The 25,000-nt window shown below is 39.1% G+C and overlaps 4 protein-coding genes and 1 long non-coding RNA gene across 5 annotated transcripts; all 5 read left to right on the plus strand.

Annotated features, from left to right (window-relative positions):
- Positions 1 to 7,804: 7,804 nt before the first annotated feature.
- On the plus strand, positions 7,805 to 8,386 carry LOC138031422 (uncharacterized). Its single transcript, XM_068879118.1, has one exon. The coding sequence runs from the start codon at positions 7,805 to 7,807 to the stop codon at positions 8,384 to 8,386; it is 582 nt and encodes a 193-aa protein (XP_068735219.1).
- Positions 8,387 to 8,444: 58 nt separating this feature from the next.
- LOC138031423 (uncharacterized) lies at positions 8,445 to 10,040 on the plus strand. The gene has a single exon (XM_068879119.1). The coding sequence runs from the start codon at positions 8,445 to 8,447 to the stop codon at positions 10,038 to 10,040; it is 1,596 nt and encodes a 531-aa protein (XP_068735220.1).
- Positions 10,041 to 10,061: 21 nt separating this feature from the next.
- LOC138031424 (uncharacterized) lies at positions 10,062 to 11,897 on the plus strand. Its single transcript, XM_068879120.1, has one exon. It carries the CDS (start codon positions 10,062 to 10,064, stop codon positions 11,895 to 11,897), a length of 1,836 nt encoding a protein of 611 aa, XP_068735221.1.
- Positions 11,898 to 13,512: 1,615 nt separating this feature from the next.
- On the plus strand, positions 13,513 to 17,338 carry LOC138033890 (uncharacterized). The gene is made up of 3 exons (XR_011128681.1): positions 13,513 to 13,871; positions 14,663 to 14,736; positions 17,263 to 17,338. It is a non-coding gene; the product is annotated as an uncharacterized lncRNA (long non-coding RNA).
- Positions 17,339 to 20,694: 3,356 nt separating this feature from the next.
- On the plus strand, positions 20,695 to 21,942 carry LOC138031425 (uncharacterized). Its single transcript, XM_068879121.1, has one exon. The coding sequence runs from the start codon at positions 20,695 to 20,697 to the stop codon at positions 21,940 to 21,942; it is 1,248 nt and encodes a 415-aa protein (XP_068735222.1).
- The last annotated feature ends 3,058 nt before the right edge of the window (positions 21,943 to 25,000 follow it).

Consider the following 25,000-nt stretch of genomic DNA (forward strand, 5'->3'; position numbering starts at 1 on the left):
ATTTAATTACTAAACCCTGTTGAGTTCATCAAGAAGACGAACCTCATTTTAAGGGCTTGGAAGTTTTGAAGATGCTTGAAGAAATCGAGTAAGTTTTGAATGTTCAGTTTGTTGTTGGAAGGAATATAGAATAATAAGAAATCTTTTTGAAAGCAAACACTGATCCCAGTAACATCATTTTGAAGACTTGGCTGTGTGAAGATGCTTGAAGAAATGGGGTAACTGTAAGTACAGAATGTTGAGTTTGCTGTAGATATGTTGAGTTTTTGGAACCTGCAGTTTCCATGCCTTGCTTGTTGAAGTGTTAGTCGAGCTTCTTGCAGTTTAGTTTTAAACTTAATGCCATCTGACTAGAAAGCTATTATCTTGAGTTGACAGTGTTTTTGACTAAGGTAAAGAAGAGATGAGGCACTGAAAAAGTTATCATGTAAATTGAAAATCAATTCGGTTGATGGTTGGTTGGTGTTATGGTGTTAAAAGTTATCATGTAAATTGAAAATCAATTTGGTTGATGGTTGGTTGGTGTCTAATTTCAATGGCTTATGATTGTCATCCTAGCTTTCTGATACAACAACAGTCCTATCCCCAGAAGAGACCAAGCAAATGCTTTCTGCAATCCAGCTGGCCAATCCTCATCTGATTGCTGATGAAGCCATGAAGATAAGCTCAATGAGAAATGCTTTCAAAAATTGTTCCTCAAAGATATCGATGCACAGTGTGCCAGGAAAACTGCTCAGCCATAAGTTCTCCGTCTTCCTAGTGATCAAGTAAAGTCTTGGAATTCAGGTGGGAAGATATCCTCGTAGAAATGAAAGAGCGTGCTCCAGATGTTTGTGGCTTTATGGTTGCCATGGCTGTCCCAAAGGTAAAAGGAAAGCATGGGAGCCAAATCATCCCTTAGGCTACAGCTAAAAGCATACTGATGAATATAAGATGTCGGGAACTCTCTCTTGTCCAGAAAATGAATGCTGTATTGGTTGGTGCTGGGGTGCTACAAAAAGGGTTTGTTGATAGCCATATAAAACTATGTCACTTGTATGAACACTGCTGGAAAGTTTCTTCCACGAACTACATGTGCATGTCTAATAAACATTTTTAGTCCCATGCAATTAACGGGTATATTGTAAAACAAAATTACCATCCCCCCTCAACTTCAGAGTTAACAGTTCATGGCTTTGTCAATAGGTCAACGTACATTTTTTAAGAAAATGGTTCAAGGTACGTTTGTTTGATAGCTTAGTTGGCTAATGATTGATTTCCTCAGTTGCAAAGGAAGAATCAAGGTATACAATGAAGGGGTTACATTCTTAATGAATTCTTAAATGCTAAAAAATGTCATTGAAAAAAAAAAAAAGATGTGTTTTCCTGAAGAGTGATTGATTTTGTGTTGTGGAGTAATTTGAGGAACATTGAAGTGTCCCTAATTACGATTTGTTATTTGCCTGGCCTTTGAAAATAAATGTACCAACAATTTTGCCAATTTTTTTTTTAAATGTTAGGCCATGAGTTAACACAAATTAAGAAACTCCTGGTCTCATCTTTTTCACTTCATAGACCTTTCAGAGACTGAACAAAGCTGCCTTAACACAGTCCAGAGAGAGCTACCGTAACATAATGGATTCTCTCAGTTCAGACTTGCATTCAGTGATCAGAGAAAGGGGTAAATCTGGTCAAGAGATTATGATTGTCTTTAACAACGTTGATTTTAGAATACTAGCCAATGTGATTCCCCGTAATCACCACAACTCAGATATGCACTGGATTGCACAGTATGCTACCTTTGAACGAGTGGCATCTGGACACCTTGATGATTCAACGCCAATTGTTCCAAACATCGATATTTTTGACATCAATTACCTTCTGAGTAAGACAGAACTTGATCAGCAAAGGCAAGACTACATTATCATTGTTGCCCGCATTCTCCTGCACTTCTTCCCTGCATTGCAGCCTCTTTGTGATGTTGTTCCTTTGCACATACAACACAGGTATTTTTTGGAATGTTTCCTTCACTTTGTGCTGAGGTGCCCTTTTTTCGAATTTGCCTGTTGTTATGACTATTCCTTTTCGTGACATGGTTGTCTTGCATTTTGGCATAACTTACCAAGGCTACCTGTTACCCTAAATTGTCTCTTGCAGTAGAAGGCTAGGATTGTTCCCCAATGGAACTCCTTTGACGAAGGTTTACAATCTTCCACCTCAGTCAAGGCCTTCAAGTGTTCTCTGAAAACCAACATGCTTAATGACAGAGACAATTTATAGATGATTAGGCGTTAATTCGTAGATATGTAGATATTAGTATATTTTATTGTTTTTGGACTGATATTAGTATTAGTATTCATATTGTAAATAGTTACTGAATAGCTGGAAAAGAGTAATTATTAAAGTCATCATCATGATCAATCCTGACCTCTTTGACTTTGCCATTTTTAAGCTCATAAAACTGAATGTAGGTTTAGGTATTAATTAACCTGAAGTGCAAAATATTACAAATGAGATTGAAGTCCTTCCCACATACCCCTAATATTTTATATGTTTCTTTCTTTTGAGATACTCAAATGAGATGGTTCAGAAGTCTTGTATTGTTGGGCTTCCAGTTGTCCCATACGATGAAAAGAAAGTTGCTGATGTGTGCCAATACGTACAGTGGCTTGAGGATTTTCTCATCCCATCGTGTGTTTGTATCAAGTAAGATTCAGAAAAACTACACAAGTGCTGAAAGCCTAATGTTGTCTGCGACCAAAGCCTACCTTTGCACAGCATTTAAGACCTAAGCAGGATTAGAGAAGCTTGATGATGTACCAAAAAACTTGCCAGACCTCCCCTCAAAGCACATTGACAAATTTGTAGATGAATTTGTTTGAGTTGAATTTGAAGTTGAGAGGGCTTGGATGGAAGGTAGAGAAGAGGGAAATGGTCAAAAGGAAACCATCCTCCAGTTATCAATCAAATGATGTCAGTGCTGTCACCCACCCTCAATCAACTCTTCCCCCAAATCCAGGTGCTCTCAACAGCCAAAGTCAAGACTCAAGTTTTACTGTCGGTATGTTGAATGAATGTCACAAAATAAAATTTAACCCATTGACGAGTAAAATACTCTGGCGTAAGACAGAGTAAAATACTAAGTCGGGCCAGCTTTGGCTGGTTTGGACGTCAAAGGGTTAATAATAATAATTCTATCAATTTATCTATCCATCTGTCTATCTAACTATGAAATAAAGGAATTTCAGCTCAAGAGCATGTCATTAGTTTGCCTTGTAGTTTACCCCTCATTCCTCAGTCTCTGTCCTACACTGGTCTCTCCTAGTGCTGGGGATGAGTGGAAATAAAAATAATAAAGGACGAAACTGTGAACAGTTGTATTGCAGTCATGTCCAGACATTTCACACCCTGCTAGTTTAAGTGATTGGCGGAGGTCATCTGGAGTAAGTCTGCCCCAGCTCGCTGCCAGTTAAGTCCAGGAGGAAGGGCTGGCAAACATCAGGCCTAGCTTGACATTCTTTGACAGAGCTGCCATTAAAATTTGGCCACACCCAGCCAAGCATGAAAGCAGAGAACCTGTATTATTTGTTTTTTTGTTTTTTTCAAATTATCGATGTTAAGGCTGCTATAATCATGGTATACTTAAGAGGCCAAGACCTGATTCTTGGATTGCACCTCCAACATACAAACCCAAGGTTAGATAAACAACTTGGTGTAATTTCATAGCATTGTGATCACTTGATATTGACTTCCTTAGGACAAGTTTTTTGGTCCAGAGGCAGTTGGAAGAGCAAAGTGGTTATGACATCCTTGGTGTTGGAAAAGTCTCACAAATTTCTTCTCCTCATTCACCTGATTTTGTTCCTGTGTTTGTTGCATTTACAGAACCAAAGGAAGTTGACCTTTTGTCTTTTGGGCAAATTGTCTTGTGGCCAAGGACACTGCTAGCAGTCTATGGAGAGAAAGGTTTGCATAGTTCAACCCCTCCAGTCCACGCATCTCCAGTTTCTGCAATTTCCACTGTTTCAAGTGAAGACCAGCAAATGAACTATGGGCTCCAGGTAATACAACTGGGAGTAATGTTGCTGCAGCTAAATGATACAGAGGCAGAGGGGGATGGAGAACGCAGCTTGAGAAACTGGAAACTTCTCATGTTATATTTTAGATTGCGCTCCAGAGGTATGAAATATGCATTTGAGGCTATGCGATTCATAACTTTTATCAAGGCCCTTTACAGTGAACGTATGGCACATCGTGTACTCCATGTTCAGTTTGTAAATCCAAGAGGTGGCAAAGGCAAAAACTATGCTGTTGACTTGAAAATGGAACACGAAGTTAGAAACAACAAAAGTGTAATGAAAGCAATGTGTGCCAACAAAACCCTCAAGGCCATTCAGCGATCAACATCCTCCACTTTCATGTTCCATGAAATTTCCAAACAGTATGACAGAGTGAGCAACATTGCTCCAGAATCAACGAGTCATTCTCATGCCTGCACAGATGATGATGATGTCAGAGGCAATTTCAACATCAACTAGGAAGAACATTAAAAAGTTTCCCTTCCATCTCAAAGAGCCCTTAAGATCAGCTGGATGCATTTGCTCTTTACTCTTGGCTAACCCGGAACAAGAATAGGTTAGCATGTAATCCATATAGCTGTGATGACTTCAGCTTGGAGGAAGCTGACACTGATGGGGAAGAAGAAGAAGAAAAAGAAGAGACGTTATTTTTCTTGATGAAGAAATGGAGGACTAGAAAAATGCTGATAGATACACTATGAAAAAACAGGCCAATTACTATTCAGAAACAGAACGTGTGGTTCCAGAAAATATCCATACCCCCCCCCCCTAACGGAGGTTTTTTTTTTCAGTTTGACCCCCACCCCACTAGATTTTCCATTACAGAGGGCTTCATGTTACTCCCCCCATCCCCTGGAATTTCCATTTTTCCACTTGGTCCCCAATACCCCTTGGAAATTCCAAATCGAAAAAGAGACTTTATCAATTTATTTTGATCTACTTAGAGCTGTAATAAAAATTTAATTCTCCTAAAAACAACCGTGGAAACATTCTAGACGTATTCACAGACGCGTTTGTTCAAACTAACAACTGAAGTTATTTAACACTTAAATGTCCTGGCAGCTGACCTTTTCCCTGTTCATCTGAAAGACGTTTTCCTTAAAAAAAAACCAAAAAAGCACTGAAAGTTGACGCTATTTTAAGTGCACCGGTTGTGTTGTACATTTTGTAACCTAGTTGAAGTTTGAATTTATGCATAGTCAAATCAACATATCGAATTACCTTACACACACAAGAAACTATTCATTACTTACTTATTTTTGCTGTCACAACGAAACTCGGGAAAATACCTTAATGCTAATCTCTATGGTATTTTTGTATGTTGCAGGTGTAATTTTTATCTACAGTAGTATAATTTGTGAACCGTACTGTTTATTTTTGTGTCTAGCCGTGAACTGACTTCGCTTATCAGCAGGAATCATGTTGTTTATCAAATGTCGCTTTTATTTGTCTTTCACCAGGAGCTTTTCAATGGATAGAATTTTCCATTTTGCTTGGTTGCCTGGAATCAATTGGAAAAGTATGTGTTTGTTTGATCGCAATTCAAACCCTCTGGGGAAAAAAAACTCTATGTACCCCCCTCCCGTTCGGAAATTTTCCTCTTTCAGACCCCCCTACCCCTCGGAATTTTCGTGACCCTCTCTGGAGGGGGGGGGGGGTATGGATATTTTCTGGAACCACACAACACCAAGAATAGTAACTGAACTTTATCTGGATTTACAGAGGTATACATGTTGCCTTAATATTGTGTTTCTGTTGGCTATCACCAGTGGGAGTAAAGTATGTTTTACTATAACCATTTTCCCTCCCTAAACGGTTTCCACAACAACAATTTACTGATAAATTTCAATAATTATTATCACACTACAGCTATACATGATTACAGTGCCATTTCACCTCTTTACTATGTGTACAATGATGAAAAAATTGTCATGTTACACTTATTCTGATTGATTTAGAGCTAGTCTTATTCTCAGAGAGAGCTTGCTTTGTGGTTGTTGGCTACACCTAACCATATCTAGCAGTTTCTAAAACAAGAGAAATGAATATAAATGAGGAACTTTGCTTGGTTTTAGACATGTGCTGTAACATCCTCCTGTCTGTTACTAAGACGAGTCTAAGTCGCTCCATAGGGGCAAAGAAACATTTGAAACCTGCATCAAAGCAGTAGAATAGCACTGCGTAAAAGAAAAAAATGGTGTGAGCACAGTCTGACAGGCTATCCTTGATCAAAACTCAAACCTTGTTTCTTAGATTGTGTAAAAATAATTCTTAAAGTGCTACTATGTTCGAAAAATCAATCATCTTTTTTCCTTTTGGATTTTAAAACTATGTTAACCAAAGACAAGCAACTCAGACAACAAGTTGCAAAAATGGTGAGACACTCCCGTTAAAAAACACCTTTTCTACCTTTCCATTCCCGCCAAATCTAGAATTTCATCCTTTCCCACCTCCCCCTTCCCTCTCCCCCTTTCAATGTTGACCGTTCAAGTTTTCCACATGATTTGGTATTGCTAGCAACATTGATAAGGGGGTGAAGGGGGACACAGTGTGGGAGAGATGGGGTAAGCTAGTAAAGCGTCAAGAAGGTAAACTTTCTACAATATTTTTGTAAATTTTTGTCTGAATCGTTCCTATAGTTTTTGACTAGTTTCTCTGCGAATACACAATGTTGCGACAAACTTATCAGCCATGCTGCACAGCAAGATTTGCTGTTCTCGTCTCTGTAAGTATTTGCATTCTAATTACCTGCAAAGCGCGAAAAAGAATGTGTTTGAATTGTGGAATTAGAAACTCGTGGTTTGTGACGTAAGGTAAAGTGTGGTGTTTTAGGTTGTTGAAAACAGCATGGTTTCTAGTCACAAAATCAAGCCTGAAACTAGGGCATTGGTGCGATTGTTACATGTGGACGGTGGTTTGTCTATCCGGCAAATCGTGGACAGGTGTAAGATTTCCAGGGCGTCTGTTTACCGTTGTTTTAACGGAAAAAAATCTCAAAAGAATGGCAACTCGCGTGGGAGGCCGCGATTAATAACTGGGCACCAGCAATCCGTCCTTGAGAGAAATGTTGAAAAACTGCACAAGGAAGAAGGCAATTTCTCTTGCCGCCATCTTCGAGCAGAATCAGCTCTGCACCACGTTTCTCTTTGGACGGTTAACAGAACGTTAAAACGCATGGGATACAACCTGCAAGAAGAACATAAGAAAGGTATTTTAACTTCGCGTGATCACCAAGAGCGAGTTCAATTTGCGCGTAGGGTGAAAAAAGCCTATCCAGCGGACTTTTTCCAAAGGGAAATTTGCTTCTTTGTCGATGGCGTGAGTTTTTATCACAAGCGCAATCCGTTGAACGACGCCCGAGCACCGAAAGGCAAAGTATGGCAAAAACGAAACGAGGGGCTCGTATTGACTGCGAAGGGATCCCACAACGGATCGGGGGGGAAAGTTGTAAAAATGCAAGTTGCTATTTCCTATGGGAAAGGTGTCATTAATTGTGAACAGTATGACAAACTCGATGGTGACTATTGCACAGTTTGTACGCAAAAAGTACCGGGAAATGTTCTGGAAAAGCGATACAGAGCCATCTAGATTATTGTTAAAAATATAATGTGCTTATTAATTAGTGTGCGTCATAGAGCACTAATTGTGTAAGGAATCAATCTTTCTCAGCTGGAGTAAAAATAAACACCTGAACCCAGTCAGTCTGATTTCTTTCCCAAAACTGGTGCCGAGACCCGACTTGAAACATGCCTAAAGAACTATCACGACTGAGAGGAGTGAGAAGAGCATATAAAGGTCACGTAACGCAGGATATACACAAGGCCGAACGTCTTATGAGCGCTGAAGATGACGAATCAGCAGAGCTAACAGCGATCTTCAAGCGTATCTCCAGAAGAGAAAACGAAATCACAGCTCTAGACTCAAGTATCGTACACTTGCTAGAATCAGAAGACGAAATAGCGAGAGATGTGGAAGAAACGCTTACGCTACAGGACAAAGTATCAGTGATCAAGACAAGGATTACAAAATACATCCAAAACAAGAATCCACCGGTAAGATCAAACCAACATGCATCGCACGCTCCATCAACCAGCAAAAAGCACGTCAATTTACCCAAAATGACACTCAAAACCTTTCACGGGGATCCTCTTGAATGGCAAACGTTCTGGGATAGTTTTAGCGCCACAATTCATGAAAACGATACCAATACGATATCAAACATCCAGAAGATGTCTTATCTTAACGGAACTCTAAAAGACGAAGCTGCGCGCGCGATTGCCGGATTGCCGGATTGCCGGATTGCCATTGACGTCGGACAATTACATTAAAGCAACAGAACTTCTAAAAGAACGTTTTGGGCAAAAGCAAGTTCTAATAAACGCACACATGGAATCGCTTATTAATGTCCCTTCACCAACGAATAACACAACTAACCTAAGAGAATTTTATGATACATGTGAATCCAATATACGTGGTCTAGAAGCATTAGATGTAAAGGCGGAATCCTACGGAAACCTTCTAATTCCAATTCTATTGAAGAAAATACCGGAAGAATTAACGCGCCTCATCTTCAGAGCTAACCCATCCGCGGACAAATGTCTGACCGAATTAAGAACGGAACTACGGAAGGAAATAGAAACGCGCGAAAGAAGTCATACAGCAGCAACAAGCAAAAGAGCTCTATCAGAGGACGAGGTTCTAGTTCCAACAACAGGCACCTTTCTTACCACCACGGACCAAGGCGCTTGCAAAGTCAACTACCAAACCAAAGGAAAAAACTGCTTATATTGCAACGGCTCACACAGATCTGAAAAATGCGACAAACTTAAAACCGTCGAGGAAAGGCTTGCATTCTTGCAACAACAGAAAAGGTGCTTCAATTGCGCCGGTTTCAAGCATTCATCAAACCGATGTAAATCGAAAGGGAGGTGTCTAAAATGCAAAAGAAAGCATCACACTTCAATATGTAAAGATGGTGACCAACACACGACCAAATTGAAACACGACAAGTCAACACAAGAAGGTGACCACAAACCAGTTCACTCAGGCACAACTTATGCCGTCCTGGCCAAGGACCACATTCTGTTGCAGTCAGCAATTGTTAGATTAAAAGGAAATACTGCACAGCTCACAGTTCGAGCCATGTTCGATACAGGATCACAAAGAACATTTATCACCAAAAATCTAAAAGTGAAACTCGAGTTGAAATCGACACTAAAGGAAAACATAAATCTCACAACATTCGGTTCCTCTAACAGCGTCAAAAAATCGCTAGATGTCGTCACGATACACGTTCTGACAGATAAACAACAGATACAGCTCAATGCACTAGTAACACAAACTATCTGTCCCCCATTCCCCGTCACAATTGGCCGTGTCAAATTACCGTCTGAGTTACAGGGATTGCATCTTGCCGACCCGCTGAATTCCAAGAATGATCTAAACGTCGATATTCTCATCGGCAACGACAACTTCGCAAAATTAATCACAGGAAACATGAAAAAATCTGAGGATGACTGTTTGATCGCCACAGAAAGCAAAATGGGATGGCTAATATCCGGCCCTATCTCAAAAGAATTTGAAAGCGATCATACAAACGCAGTGCTATCGCTCGAAATACACCAAGACAAAGGAGAAAAACTAGACGAGATTTTAACTAAGTTCTGGGAGATAAGCTCCAAAACCAATACAGATAACGGTAACGCCGTCCACGCAAAGTTTCACAAATCTATACAATTTAACAAGGACTCTGGCAGGTATACAGTAACGCTCCCATGGCGGGACACTGCAGAGGATCTACCGTCCAACTTTGCACTCTCAAAGAAGAGATTAGTTAACCTTCAATGCAGTCTAAACAAACGAGATCCAGAACTAATCAGCAAATATGACGAGCAACTGCAAAGCCAAGTGAAACAAGGATTTATCGAAGTCGTAAACGACCCATCAATACACTCAGGAAAATTGCACTATATACCACACTAGGCAGATAGCTCGACCACAAAAATGCGTATAGTCTACGACGCGTCCGCGAAGAAGTCACCCACAGCATTAAGTCTCAGTGATTGCCTACATACAGGCCCCAATCTAATGCAGGAACTACCTAAAATACTGTTGACTTTCCGAATTAACCAGATAGCTTTCACCGCAGACATAGAAAAAGCTTTCTTGCAAATTGAAATAAACGAAGAAGACAGAGATGCTACAAGGTTTCTGTGGCTCAAGGATCCAGCCCTACCAGTTAACCATCCAGACAATATAATAACATACAGGTTCCGCGTGGTATTATTCGGTGCAGCACCATCACCATTCCTTTTAAATGCAACCATTCAATACCACCTAAACAGAAAGAACGACTGGATATCTAACGACCTCAAAACGTCCATTTATATGGATAACGTATTATCGGGAACGAGTACCCCTCAACAGGCGATAGAGTACTACACATCGTCAAGACAATACTTCAAAGAGGCTGGTATGAATACCAGCAATAACGACACCATAAACAAGATAGCATCCCAGGACGGAGCGTGTGCAGAAGCCGTTACCAAGGTCTTGGGACTGGTCTGGAATTCTAATACCGACACATTATCACTATCGCTAGATAAGCTAATTCAAGAAATCCACGCGCTACAATCCACAACCAAACGTTCCGTATTAAGTCTATCTTCTAAACTGTTTGATTCACTCGGTTTTGTTGAACCAGTTTCAGCAAAAGGTAAAATAATGATGCAAGAACTATGGAAGATGAAAATACCATGGGATACGGAACTCCCACAAAACTACAGAGAAAAATGGTTAAAATGGCTAAGTGAAATCAAAGAACTCACTTCCCTACTAATTCCTAGACAATACCTCACTAACGATAACGAAAAGGCACAACTCCACATCTTCTGCGACAGCAGTCAGCTAGCGTACGGAGCAGTAGCTTACCTCAGAGGAACAACAACCAACACCTGCAGCTTTGTCATGTCAAAAAGCAAGGTAGCCCCTCTCAAACAACACACTCTGCCAAGACTAGAATTGCTTGCTGCCTTACTGGGAGCTGAACTATGGGAATTTCTATCACAGACCTTACAACCCAAGCTGATAATAACAGAATACTACATGTGGAGTGACTCTCAAATCGTATTAGCATGGATAAAATCCTCCAAACCCCTTCAACAACAATTTATTCAGACTCGAGTCGCGAAGATTAAAGACAAGACCAGTAGTTCCCATTGGGAATCTTGCCCTACAGCTTCTAATCCAGCGGACCTATTGACCAGAGGAATGGACAGTCGAACATTTCTCTCTAAAACGACAATTTGGTTTAAGGGTCCTTCATGGTTACCCAAAGAAAAAACGGAGTGGCCAGAGTTACGACACACAAAGATACAAGAACAAGAACACGAAGAAACCGAAAGTGCGCGAACAATTTCCTATCTCGCGACAACAGCCAAGAGTTCACATCTCCTAAATGTAATCGACATTGCTAAATATGGTACACTAACTAAAGCAATACGAGTTACAGCTACTGTCATGAAGTTCATCAGCCGACTAAGAAAGGGACCTGAACTCCAAACTCAGATTACAAGCTCAGACATGAAAAAAGCCCTAGCTGCATTGATACGAGCTGTTCAACAATCCGCGTATAGCGAGATTATAACCCAACTTCAGACGAACAGAATGACGAGCCTTCCACCTTTAGTCGGTCAGCTTGGTCTCTACATAGATGAACAAAAATTGTTACGTTGTCGCGGTCGACTGAAATACGCACCACTACAAGACAATACCAAATACCCGATTCTCATACCGAAAGACACATACTTAGCCGAACTCATCATAAGAGCAACCCACTAGCACAGGGTGAAATAAGGCGTTTCCGAAATTCGGAAAAATGACGGAAACACGATACATCAACTTTCCGTTATGTTTCCGCAGGGCGGATACAACGGGAAACTCGATAGAGAAAAACGATCATAATGTTTCGCGTTTCCGCAGCATTTCCGCTGACTGAAACGCGTACGGATGTTTCACTCAGAAAATCGAGATTTTTTTCCAAGGGGCTTTTCCTCTTTCGGCAAAATGAAATGGCGCCAGTTCAGCGTACATGTTTACTACTGAATTTGCGCTCTAAACAATACCTGGACAATTGTTTTGCATCATGCAAATACATCAATTTTTCATCAAAAGAAGCCTGGACAACCTCGGAAATTCTCGGGAAAGATAAATATATATACATGGTGCATACATACGGCCTGTTTTATAAATATCTTCCGAAAACGAAGGGAACCGAATGAACGCCACGGATGAAAAACTTCATACAGCATCATACATCTCACTTAATCACGGTATAGTTGGAAGCAAGGAAAACGCTAAATATTAGGACAACCGATAAGTTTTATTAGTACTTACAGGATTACACCAGCCATGTTTGGAACTTAGCCCAAAACCTCTTAGGATCCGAAAACCTCTTTGTGGACCTACGAAAATTTAGCTTATCAAACGAGTTGATAAGGGAAAACGCTCTAAAGGTCAAGGATTTAGCAGCACAGATTCTGAAGAAACTTGATCCTTAATTCCTTTCTTAATCAGGGGTTTACTTATTCCAAAAAAGTGATCTTGAACATGTTTCAAGACCAGAAATACGTCCAAGACTCGCAAAATTAAATTCGATTCAGAAATAACCTCACTGAGTTTAAAAATTTTGCTATCAAGCTTGTAAGTGAGAAAAAGCCTTTGAAGCAAGTCCACGTGACGCCTAGGGATATATGATATGATAAAATTACTCGCATCTTCTTAGTCAATGACCCTCAAATGTAAAGGGTCGCGTATACCGCTCGCGCTATGTTACTTTAAATCACGCGTTAAAACATCAACCCTACTTATGAAGGCTTAAGAATTAACCGAAACATTAGCCAAAACGTCCTAAAAAACCACCCACACGTATATATTACAAGTCAGTTACAAGCATTAACATTTTCAACAAGGTATAATATAGTTATACTTTATAGTGTCTCCTTGATCTTTGTTTTAAAAACCTTTGACATCGGAGACCCAGGGGCAGTTAGTCAAAACCGGACGAAGGAATCACTAGCATTATGAGGACTGGCAAAGGTCCGGCGTCCCGTCCTGGCTGGCTTCCCCAGGGGTTACCGAGAATGAAATCATTTGTAATACTTGCAGCCCTCTACAAGCCTCGCAAATATCTATCCAAGTTTCAACTGAAATGCAAAGATACGGACGGAGTAATACTGGGCCGCAAAAAGATATATCGGAGTCAAATAACGAGGACACACGATTATACATTGTACTGTCAATGTTCTGATGCTTCCTATTTATGGCAATGAATCGCGAAATGAAAATGATACAATCTTCTCGAAACGCTATGTGAAGAACACCAATATTGCTTCGCTTAAACTGTAACTTCCACATTCACTCTTCGACATGAAGATCAGTTTATCGACCTTTGAAACCTTCTCCCATTTTGTCCTTACCGCGCATGATTGCCTCGTTTTTGAACCGAGGTCAATTATAATTGCGCGCCTTTTGAATCTTGCTATTTCGCTCTTTGGTCGTTCTCTTGAAGTCCTTCGGTTTCGGCAAATGATAAAATGGTTTCACGGGAAGGTTGCCCAAGTACTAGCAATGCTCAAGTACAGCAAAAAAGTGACTCCAAGTTCCATGGAAGCCGTTTTGAAAGAGCTGGCTGAACTGAGGTCCGTTAACCAAAAGCTTAACGATCGTTTGGACGCAATGTGCAAATCAAAAGCGAAGAAGAGTCTCTTCAGCTCCAAATAGCGCTCGTCGACGTCGGTTGATCCAAGTTGTTCCGTAAGTACTGAATTTTAGTTTGCTGCAATCTTATTGTTTTCAGTCTCGGTCAAATTAAGTGAACTCCAAAGAGTCCTTCGTTCAAAACTTGTTACTGCATGCGTTGTAATCAATGTAATTATGAGTTTTACCAAGAACGTTTATTGTTACATTATGATTACAGTAATGTACCGAGAAAAATCTTACCGAGTAAGAGTTACAGCGATTGTGAAATTAATGTATTTTCATAAGAATTGTGAACGAATATATCACCTTAGTGCTTTAGCGGCAAAGTTTATAATGTTAAGGTTTAGAGTTACGTGTGTTCCTTTAAGCCAGTTTGTAGCATTTCTGCGAACAAGTACTTGCATGACTCTTTTTATTCTCCTACGCGTTTCGTGCGACAGAGGCTCACTTCATCAGGGATTTTTTATTCCCTGGCAAGGAAATAGCTCCATACTGAATATTAAGTTCATGCGAAAGGATGTGATAAAAATGATGTTCAATGCAGGAGTAGTGAGCCACCCACCCCGCAAGAGAGCTTGCTCCCAGGCTAATGCAGGAGATGCCACTTAGGAGAAACTAGATTTGCAAAATTTCCTGGGCGGCATTCTCCCATTCCTCCCTCGAGGCTCGTGCCTTTGAAGCTAAAAAACACTCCCTATTTTCCTTCAAAAGTGGTTAGAATCTATGGGACTTGTGCACCTCTCATTCACTTAAAGGTATGGTGGACATTGTCCTGTGTCACTTAAAAAGACTGACATTTCAAGAAAGCCAACCATGGTGATTTTCTTTTTGCGTTTATATAAAAGGACGCTGTCAGAAAGACCTACAGAGAATTGAGGAAACAGAGGGAGGATTTTGCAGGCTTTCTGACAAGTGCCAGGTTGGTAAATAATGCTCCCTTGTCTATGCTATACAAAATCACAAATACAGTAATCTTTCAGAAATAAACCGTGGTGGGAACCAATGTTCACCATCTTGCAGAAGCCGATGCAAACATGAATACTCATTTGTACCAATTTCTACCTCAACTATGTCACATACAGCTGTCCTGGACTATTGTTAGTGGAATTCTCTGCTGTCCAAAAATTAATGTTCACTAAAATTTAACCAAGTTCGGAACCTACATGTAGGTATCCAAACTTTATCCTCTTTCTTTTTTGGTTTTTCTTTCCCTTTTTTTTCGCCTGACCACTTCCGGATGATAATAATTATTCTTGTATGAGGAGTCAACTGTATTGGAAATTACTGTAATTAAATACACCTCTCTCTCTCATTGTGGTATATGTAGTCCCAAATTTCTTTGGGTGGGCTGTGCTAAAAGCTGCATAATATATCTCCCAGACAACAAAATAACACTTTCGTCAATGCTGTACAATTTTCAAAGTGAAAATATCCCATGAATTTATTCATTAGGGTCATGCAAATTGTACAAATATAGAGAGTTTCAAAGAGAGTTGTGACTTAACAATTGGCTTTCATTGACAAAAGTCAGGCTGCCCATCTCTGAGTGGGCTGTGCCAAAGCTGTTTATCCATCTTTGAGTGGACAAAATGGCACTTTTGTCAATGATGTCAAAATTTTATTTTAAAAGTATGATTTCATTGAGGTTAGGTTATGCCAATTATATTGTCAAATGAGTTTCCAAGAGAGGTTTGACTTAACAATAACTGGCTTTCATTGACAAACGTCAGGCTACCCATCTTGGAGTGGGCTGTGCCAAAGCTGTTTATCCATCTTTCAGTGGACAAAATGGCACTTTTATCAATGATGTCCAAATTTCATTTTGAACATTATGATTTTGTTGTGGTTAGGTTATAAAAAATGCAAATTATATTGCTCACTGAGTTTCAAAGAGAGTTGTGACTTAACAGTAATTGGCTTTCATTGACAAAAGTCAGGCCGCCCATCTCTGAGTGGGCTGTGCCAAAGCTTTTTATCCATCTTTGAGTGGACAAAATGGCACTTTTGTCAATGATGTCAAAATTTTATTTTAAACGTATGATTTCATTGAGGTTAGGTTATGCCAATTATATTGTCAACTGAGTTTCCAAGAGAGGTTTGACTTAACAATAATTGGCTTTCATTGACAAAAGTCAGGCTACCCATCTTGGAGTGGGCTGTGCCAAAGCTGTTTATCCATCTTTGAGTGGACAAAATGGCACTTTTATCAATGATGTCCAAATTTCATTTTGAACATTATGATTTTGTTGTGGTTAGGTTATAAAAAATGCAAATTATATTGCTCACTAAGTTTCAAAAAGAGTTGTGACTTAGCAATAATTGGCTTTCATTGACAAAAGTCAGGCCGCCCATCTCTGAGTGGGCTGTGCCAAAGCTTTTTATCCATCTTTGAGTGGACAAAATGGCACTTTTGTCAATGATGTCAAAATTTTATTTTAAAAGTATGATTTCATTGAGGTTAGGTTATGCCAATTATATTGTCAACTGAGTTTCCAAGAGAGGTTTGACTTAACAATAATTGGCTTTCATTGACAAAAGTCAGGCTGCCCATCTCTGAGTGGGCTGTGCCAAAGCTGTTTATCCATCTTTGAGTGGACAAAATGGCACTTTTGTCAATGATGTCCAAATTTCATTTGGAACGTATGATTCCTTTGAGGTTGGGTTATGCAAATTATATTGCTCACTGAGTTTCAAAGAGAGTTGTGACTTAACAATAATTGGCTTTCATTGACAAAAGTCAGGCTGCCCACCTCTGAGTGGGCTGTGCCAAAGCTTTTTATCTATCTTTGAGTGGACAAAGTGGCTGCACTTTTGTCAATGATGTTCAAATTTCATTTTGCACTTTATGATTTCATTGAGGGTAGGATATGCCAATTATATTGCCAACTGAGTTTCCAAGAGAGGTTTGACTTAACAGTAATTGGCTTTCATTGACAAAAGTCAGGCTGCCCACCTCTGAGTGGGCTGTGCCAAAGCTTTTTATCCATCTTTGAGTGGACAAAGTGGCTGCACTTTTGTCAATGATGTCAAAATTTTATTTTGAAAGCATGATGTTACATTGCTGAGATTATGGAATTTAAGGTTTTATCTGCTACTGAATTTCAAAGAGAGTTGTGACTTTACAATTGGCTTTCATTGACAGAGTTAGAGTAGTGCAAGAGCTGTTAATCCCTCTTTGAGAGTTAAAATAGCAATTTGGTCAATTGTGCTAAAATATCATTAAAATATGATTTCATGACCTTGGTTTAAGATAATGATTCTCTACTTCTAGCAAGCATAATTACATCTTACAAAGCATGTTACACTGTACATGTACTTCATATCCAAATGGTACTTTCAATGATTACACCCTCTAGCTAAGAGATGCCACCTAGGTGGAAATTACCTTACCTGCATGTTCATTTTAATTTTAATCATTTGATTTGCTTTGTCTTAAACCCTTGAGATATGACCATGAAGGGAACAAGAAGATTGAGGAAATTATTGTCAAAGAAATCAGAGGAAATTAATTTTTGGAAAGGTAAAATGGGTCAAGGCAGAGATAAAAGGTACAGTTCATATTAACACATTGCATTTTTGTGCAGTACCTCTCCAGGGTATTGTAAATCCTATGTCAGTCAGGTATAACAAAACAGAAGGCAATAGTCTGTCAAACTGCCCTTCCTTAGAATACAAAAGAGCACATGAATTGCGAGTACAACCACCTCTTCACACCAATTATTGCTTCCATTCTTTTGGCAATGCAAAAAGGATGTTATTTTCTTATCTTCCCCTTCCCCACTGTTACATCTCTTAGAAGTCATGGTACAAATTGTATCATGGTTCTGTACCTTTTTTTGACAATGGTGTGTGCCATGTACATGTAGAATAATAATTATTGGTGTTGGCAAATCAGTTGATGTAATTTCTATTGATAGCAACAAGGGCAATAATTTTAAATTAAATTATAGTGTGTCTGTGATTGAAATAATGATCATGAGAAGACAAATGGCTTGCACAGATATGTCCAGGTTTGACCCAGGATTGATATGTCCAGGATTGATTAATTAGATGCACACCGATTTCATTAAACCTCATGAAGCATCTCCTTGGTCTTCGCCCCAACTTCAACACCACTCAAGTCTAAGACTACAGACAATTAACATCATAAAGTGTCCCCTATACTCTTATCTTCAAATAAAGATACACAGCAGTAGTTACCCTAACCTTAAAATGACGCTAACCCTAACTTTTATCTTAAAAAGATAGAAAATGCTTATACTTAACGGGAAATTTCGTGTTGGAAGTCAAAATTCGACGTGCATTTCATTAGGGTCAATTCTGGACATAAGTGGATTTGCATGGCAAAGGTGGTCTTCAATTGCTTTGGTCTTGCATTGGTGACAAAGAGTAAAATAATGGAAATGCACTATCCATTTATACAAAATGTATGTAAGTATCTTATAATCAATTGTCCATCGCATGGTAGTGCAACCAATCCCTTCTATGGTATTTTAAGACAGGTTGTTCATGCTACTCTTTTTTTTTTTTTTCTGTTCATGTTGTATACAGTAAGAAAATGATTTTGTTCAAGTGTTTCATCTGATAGTTATCTATTGTTGGGTTTTTAGAAATTGAATTATTGACTAGAAATTGTGCAAAGAGCAGCACTCTCCACACAGGACAAGGACAGAGCAAGAGATTTGCTAAAACTAGACAATGCTGTTGAGTATATGTCATCAGAGGAGAGTGATGAAGATGGAGGACAAACAAGTGGACCCTCTGCAAGGGATGTGAAACCGCTACAGTGGGAAAGGAGCAAATTATGCAATATTAAAGCAGTCTTGGATGCCACTTACAAGGCTCGTATGAGCAAGAGGCAGCAAAGAACGGCAGCAAAAGTCACAAGAGTGGCTGGTCAAAATAGGTCAAGCAGACCTCTGCCACAAACCTACCCTTTCTGGGCCGGGCGATTGACCCAGAGTTAAAAGTCTCCTTAGTTATTATTTATTTTCTTTTTTTCATTTCATTGTTCTTTTAACTCTGCAACACACTGTATTTTTTTTCAACTCAAATATCTGCTGGCACATTGAAGCAGAGTAAGGGCAAGGTATGCAACAGTGTTTGTAATGGTTGCTATGCTGCAGCACAGTAACTTTAGCGTGGTTCAAACGTGGTTTAGCGTGATAGCCATAGATGCAAGAAGAATAGGTTTTTCCAGTTTTACAGTTCACTGTACAGATGTCAACTCAGCAGCATTTTTTCTTACTTTAGACCATTTCTTATTATGGCAATATTTGGTTTCAATGAATTGACGTCAAGTCTGGCAAGAAGGGGACATTTGCAGGAAGGCATCATTTGACTAGAATTACCACAATTAATTCTGTTTTTCCTAACTTATTCAAGTTTCAAACCCTAATGGGGTTAAAACAACAATAGTGCTAATTACCATGAGGAAAGCAAGGTCAGAATGATTCTGATACCGTGACTCGTATTCAAATATTATGATGTCATCGTGTAAATATCCCTTAAAGTTAAGGGAGCTGAGCCTTTGTTTGATTCATATGTCCAGATGAATATTAATATATGCATTGGTGGTCAATCATCTTAGTAAAATGATGACTACAGTACTTAGTTATGGGGAAGACCATTGAAGTAGAAATGTATTTCCCATAACTGAGCATCTTGTTAACCAACCAATAGAGGTTGTAAGGCTGCTAAGTTATATCAGTTACAATCACATCAGTGTAAGGCATTATTTTATGTCCATTCTGCACTGTGCTCTCTCAAATGCGTGTAGACATGTCAGTAATCACTTTAAGTATCCTTTGGACAATCGAAACAATTGGATAAAAGAATCGTCTTGCTATTTTTAATGTAAACGATAAGCAAGTCTAAAGCAAAAAGTAAACAAATGATAGGACAGACAAAGGAACTCAAGCCTGGATGAAAGTTTGTTGACAAGACTTTCATCGATAAAACTTAAGTAGAGAGTGTGTATTGTAAACAAAATTCGAAAAATCTCGAGCAATATTTGAAATTAATAGGTATGAGTGATTTCTTCATTCTCGAAATTGGACAAGCCGTTAGGTGCGAAAAATAGAACATTTAACTATTGTATGAAATTGCTATTTATTATATTTTGGTAATATCGATTTATATGTACAGAAAATGAAAGATAATAGAGTAAATCATACTGATCATATCAATTTTTAATTCAGATAAGATACTATTGAATCAGAATTTTTAAAGATTTCGGAAGTAAAGTCAAGAAATTTTTACTTCATTATGACTAGAATTTTTACAATTTTATCAAAGTAGTTTATTACATGCTGTTGTCATCATTGATAAAACGCCCTCTTGATAACCTGATAATAAAGCATAACCTTGAATGAACTGAGTGTGCATATGCAGTGGGTCTAATGATGTTTGCCAAGTTTTACCTTGTTTTTACGTAATGTGAGGTTTAGCTACGCGTTATTGTAGAGTTCAATACCGCGCAATCATGACAAGGAAGCCCCTTTCAAAGTTAGTGGCTTATAACTCGCTTTCTAGGCCTCTTTCCACTAAATGCTTCTCCAGGGAAAGGCAACCCTCCGATTGAAAATTAAGGTTAAGTTTCCGAAGCGCAGAAATTCAGCGGATTATCGTGTGTCCCTTGTATTTACGAGTTACGGAAACATGACGGTTGTTAGTAGTTCCGTGGTCACGGAAACCTCGCGGATACACGAGTTTAAGGAATGCGTTTCCGCGAAGCCGCAGTCGCGGAAAAGTAACGTACACACGTGTTTCCCGCTTCGGTTATCTGAATTTCCGTTAGCGGAAATTCAAGATTCCGTAAGGAATCCGTTACAAAAACGGATACGTAAACGCTTGTTTTCACCCTGTGTTGATGCTCATGCATGTTGGAGTCCGTGAAACACTTACCCAGTTACGGCAGACCTATTGGATCCTGAAAGGACGACAGCTGGAGAAACGAATCTTACATCAATGTGTGACATGCAAGAAAGCAGAGGGAAGACCTTTTCGATCGGTCAACTTTCCACCACTACCACAGCCAAGGGTCACCGGATCCCAACCTTTTCAAGTGACAGGAGTTGATTATGCTGGCCCCTTGTATGTCCGCAACATTAAAACAGAAACCTCTAAATGTTATGTTTGTCTATTCACATGTGCAGCCATTCGAGCTGTACATCTGGAACTCGTAGAAGACAATACCGCGAACGCATTTCTAAAAGCATTCACAAGATTTATAAGTAGAAGAGGAGTACCAGAGTGTATCATCTCCGACAACGCCAAAACATTCCAAGCAAGTTCAAAAGTACTACAACCTCTAAAAACTCAAATACTTAAGGAAGCAGAGTGTCAGAAATTCCTTGCAAACCACGGTATAAAATGGCAATTTATCACGGAAAGAGCGCCGTGGTGGCGAGGGTTTTATGAAAGAATGATTGGATTGATGAAGCGAAGACTAAAGAAAACAATCGGAAGAGCCTCCCTAAACGCAGTAGAGCTTGCGACAATGCTTACTGAAATCGAAGCAACACTGAACAGCCGACCTCTTACATACACCTATGGTGATATCGATGATGGTCCACCCCTGACGCCATCACACTTTTTATGTGGTCACAGATTGTTGGCACTTCCCTGCCCAGAATCAACAGAGGAAGATCCTGAATACTTGCCAAACGATTTGACGCCAAATGAATTTACAAAGAAATTCCGATATCACCAACGGCTTATACAGATGTTCTGGAGGCAGTGGAGAAACGAATACCTTACTAGCCTTCGTGAACATCATTGGACGAGGAGAGCGAGTTATAACCAAAAAATCAAAGTTGGAGACGTGGTTTTGATACACGATGACACGTCACGCAATCAGTGGAGGCTTGGTTCCATCATAAAAATACATCGTGCAAAAGACGATCTGATAAGAGCAGTGTCATTGCGTGTGAGCAATGGCAGAGAATTGTCAAGACCAATTGAAAAGTTATATCCACTAGAGATACATTCAGATGAAAAGGAAGAGTTGACTAGGCAGACATCACTCAACAAAGAGCATGAAATTTGTCTCAATAAGCAAACCCGTCCTAAGCGAGCAGCAGCGCAAGTTGCAGCTCAGAAAATCGAGAACCAGTCCCATTAATGTTTCCTAAAAACCGTATCTATTTTCTTCTAAGATATCTTTGACAGTCATCTTATCTCGGCCGCCCGGGAGGGTGTTAAAAATATAATGTGCTTATTAATTAGTGTGCGTCATAGAGCACTAATTGTGTAAGGAATCAATCTTTCTCAGCTGGAGTAAAAATAAACACCTGAACCCAGTCAGTCTGATTTCTTTCCCAAAAATTATTTGTACGTGACAATTGTCCGATTCTGAACTGTTCAAAGGCACGAAAAGCTGTTAGAGAAGTTGGGGGGCGACTATTTGCTATTCCTAAGCGTAGTCCGGATTTGAATTCCATTGAGAATATTTTCAATATAGTAAAGCGGGATCTAAAGAAACAAGTGTTAACCAATCGTATAAGCTCTGAAACATTTCAGGAGTTTGCATGCCGAGTGAAAAGAACATTGTACAGAATGCGAAAAGATATTATTGACAATACCATTGCATCAATGTATACGCGCTTATATCTCATTATCACTAGCAGAGGATGCCGTACCAATTATTAAAGTGAACAAAATATTTTCACCAGCAGAAGTGATTTTCCGAAAATGTAAACACTTGGTTTATTATGTAACGCAATACATTTATTGTGGTCCTGACTGACATCATCTCTGATGATGGCGTTTACAGCTGAAAATCTTACCTTTTTACAAAGGCACAATTCAACTTCTTACTTTTCTAGTCAATTCTATACATTGATAAATGTTAAATAATAAAGTTTACATAGTTAGAAATCGTGTTTGTATCTTCTATTCCATTTCCCAACGGTCTACCATTTGTGCACGGTCTACCATCGTCACTAAAAGAAATATGATATCATATTATTTTCTCAGTGAAAATTTATGGTAGACCGTGGTAGATCGTTTCATATAAATGTCATAACGTGTAGCCTGAACAAATTTGTTCAGTTCTCATAGTGTAATCACTGCAAAACAAATGTCGCAAAGCATTTAACACACTTGGGTAGTTCCTTTTGAGCGTTCTGTTCAATTGGTACATGAAAATGAAAGATTTTCCAGCGTACAGACACCATTTCTGTCTCTTGCTGATCTATAACACCATTTTTAATATATACAAAGGGTTTTTTTCCTGTACAGAAAATAGAAGTGTCTTTGTCAAAGACAATGTCTTTAGCGCAATGCGTTTTTAGGTGCAGGCAGATGGACCATCTGGCCTTCAAGCATAAGAAGGAAATCATGCCACTGAATAATTTGTTGCGACCAGCGAAAATCATTTAAGAAAATGCATTCAGCTTCTTCCGCTCCCACCCAAGCAAATGAGGTGCAAGCCGGATTGCAAAATGTTTTGTAGACACATGTAAGAGGGTTCAGCAGAAAAGTCTTCCCTGAATTTGCTGGGCCACAAATCATTACATTTCGAAATTTGCTACGGCCGTTATGAAGTAGATCCTTTATGGCTGTAGTAAAGCTTTCTTTCCGAATAGCTTCTTCAGCTTTGCTCTGAATTGCTTTAGGTGTGTGAACTCTCACACGACGTTGTCGATTGGGCAAGCAATCAAATTTCAGCCAATCAGTGCGCTCCAGAATAATAAATTTCATTCCTTGCCCAAAGAGGCCTACGCCTGTACTGGGCAGTTTACTATTAAAAGTAACTGCCAATCGATTTCGTGGTGAGAGAGTGCTAAGGTGATTCAGAGCAAAGTTAAATAAGATGGACGGCGAAGCGGAAAGAATTGTTCAGATTTCGATGCAGAAATTGACGGACGCACATCAGCGGCATTGTCTTGGTCCTTCACTCCAGCGCAATTTATTAGTTTCTCTTGTCTTGAACAATGTGCTGTCTTCAACAGAGTTATCCTACTGTGCATACAGAACGGAATATAAGATAGATGTGGCATAGATGGAGTGAGAAACGAACTTTTGCCTTTTGACCCATCGAAAATAACAGAAAATCAAAAATCAATGGAAGTGAAGAAAACAGGAAATGACAGAAAACGAGTGAGTCCAGATGTGGATGTGGTGCAGAAGAAACGATTCAAAACGATGACAACAAGCTTCTTTTACGGTGACGTTAAAATAACAATAACTGATGAATATTTTTTGTCTTAAAAAACTAAAACAGTAGAAAGAACATGAGTAGTTTCGAAGGAGAATAGGATAATGAGAGTGATCATAGTTCTTCGTTTGAGAATGACAGTGGTAGTGGCGAGCCAACACGAATTCGCTTAACAGCGTGGTGGTGAATTTTGGTGGACAACAATTCGGTTGATACAGACTCTTACTTTGAGAACGATACATTACGCAAGAAAGAAGGCTCTATGTGGCAAACACTAATAATTTTTATTTACACACTATGGTTTCGATTTTGTTTACAGAAACAATGCAGTTGTGCACTGTCATATTAAGAGTATATACCTTTAAAAGTTTTAAAGTTTTAAATTACCTAAGCTGGGTTTCATAATTTTTTTAATAACCCTGACGAGCAACGTGCTCCGATGGAATAAAATAAAAATTCTTTGTAGATAAGAGCATCTGACTTTTCTTTACAATGAAAACATAATAATCTTTAATAAATACGCTATATTATTTCGATTTTTCCGTTTACTGAAACAATTTTCACTGTCATATCAAGAGTATATATGGTGGTAAAAAAGTTTTAAATTACCTAAGCTGCGTTCGATTCTTTTTTTTTCAGAAACAGGACAAGCAATGCGCTCCGATTAAAAAAAAATTCTTAGTAGATATCTGACTGATATCTTACAAGGATGTGAGATCCAGGGATGGAACTCGGGACCTGTTGAACCTAGGCTGCGCCACCCTTGCTCCTTTATGATGAAACATCAATAATCTTTAAGAAATAAACTGGTAGGAACATACACGGTAACAATACCTCCTAATCATGCTAACCACGACACAGCAGATAGTAAACATAGGAGACAAGACATTTTGTTTTGCAAAGAGAGTGTCATTTTCCGATACACCTACAAAAGAGAAAGAAAAGTGGAGACAGTAAAGCAAAAAAGGTAAACAGAAAGGGATACAGTAACTCTTGAGGCTTCTAAAGAAGCTGCTACTGC

Source organism: Montipora capricornis, chromosome 14 (assembly GCF_036669925.1).
Source record: "Montipora capricornis isolate CH-2021 chromosome 14, ASM3666992v2, whole genome shotgun sequence".
Lineage (NCBI taxonomy): Eukaryota > Metazoa > Cnidaria > Anthozoa > Scleractinia > Acroporidae > Montipora > Montipora capricornis.

Bases quoted from the DNA above. Each gene is read 5' to 3' on its own strand.
- LOC138031423 (XM_068879119.1), top strand. From the start codon at position 8,445: ATGGAATCGCTTATTAATGTCCCTTCACCAACGAATAACACAACTAAC.
- LOC138031425 (XM_068879121.1), top strand. From the start codon at position 20,695: ATGCATGTTGGAGTCCGTGAAACACTTACCCAGTTACGGCAGACCTAT.
- LOC138031424 (XM_068879120.1), top strand. From the start codon at position 10,062: ATGCGTATAGTCTACGACGCGTCCGCGAAGAAGTCACCCACAGCATTA.
- LOC138031422 (XM_068879118.1), top strand. From the start codon at position 7,805: ATGCCTAAAGAACTATCACGACTGAGAGGAGTGAGAAGAGCATATAAA.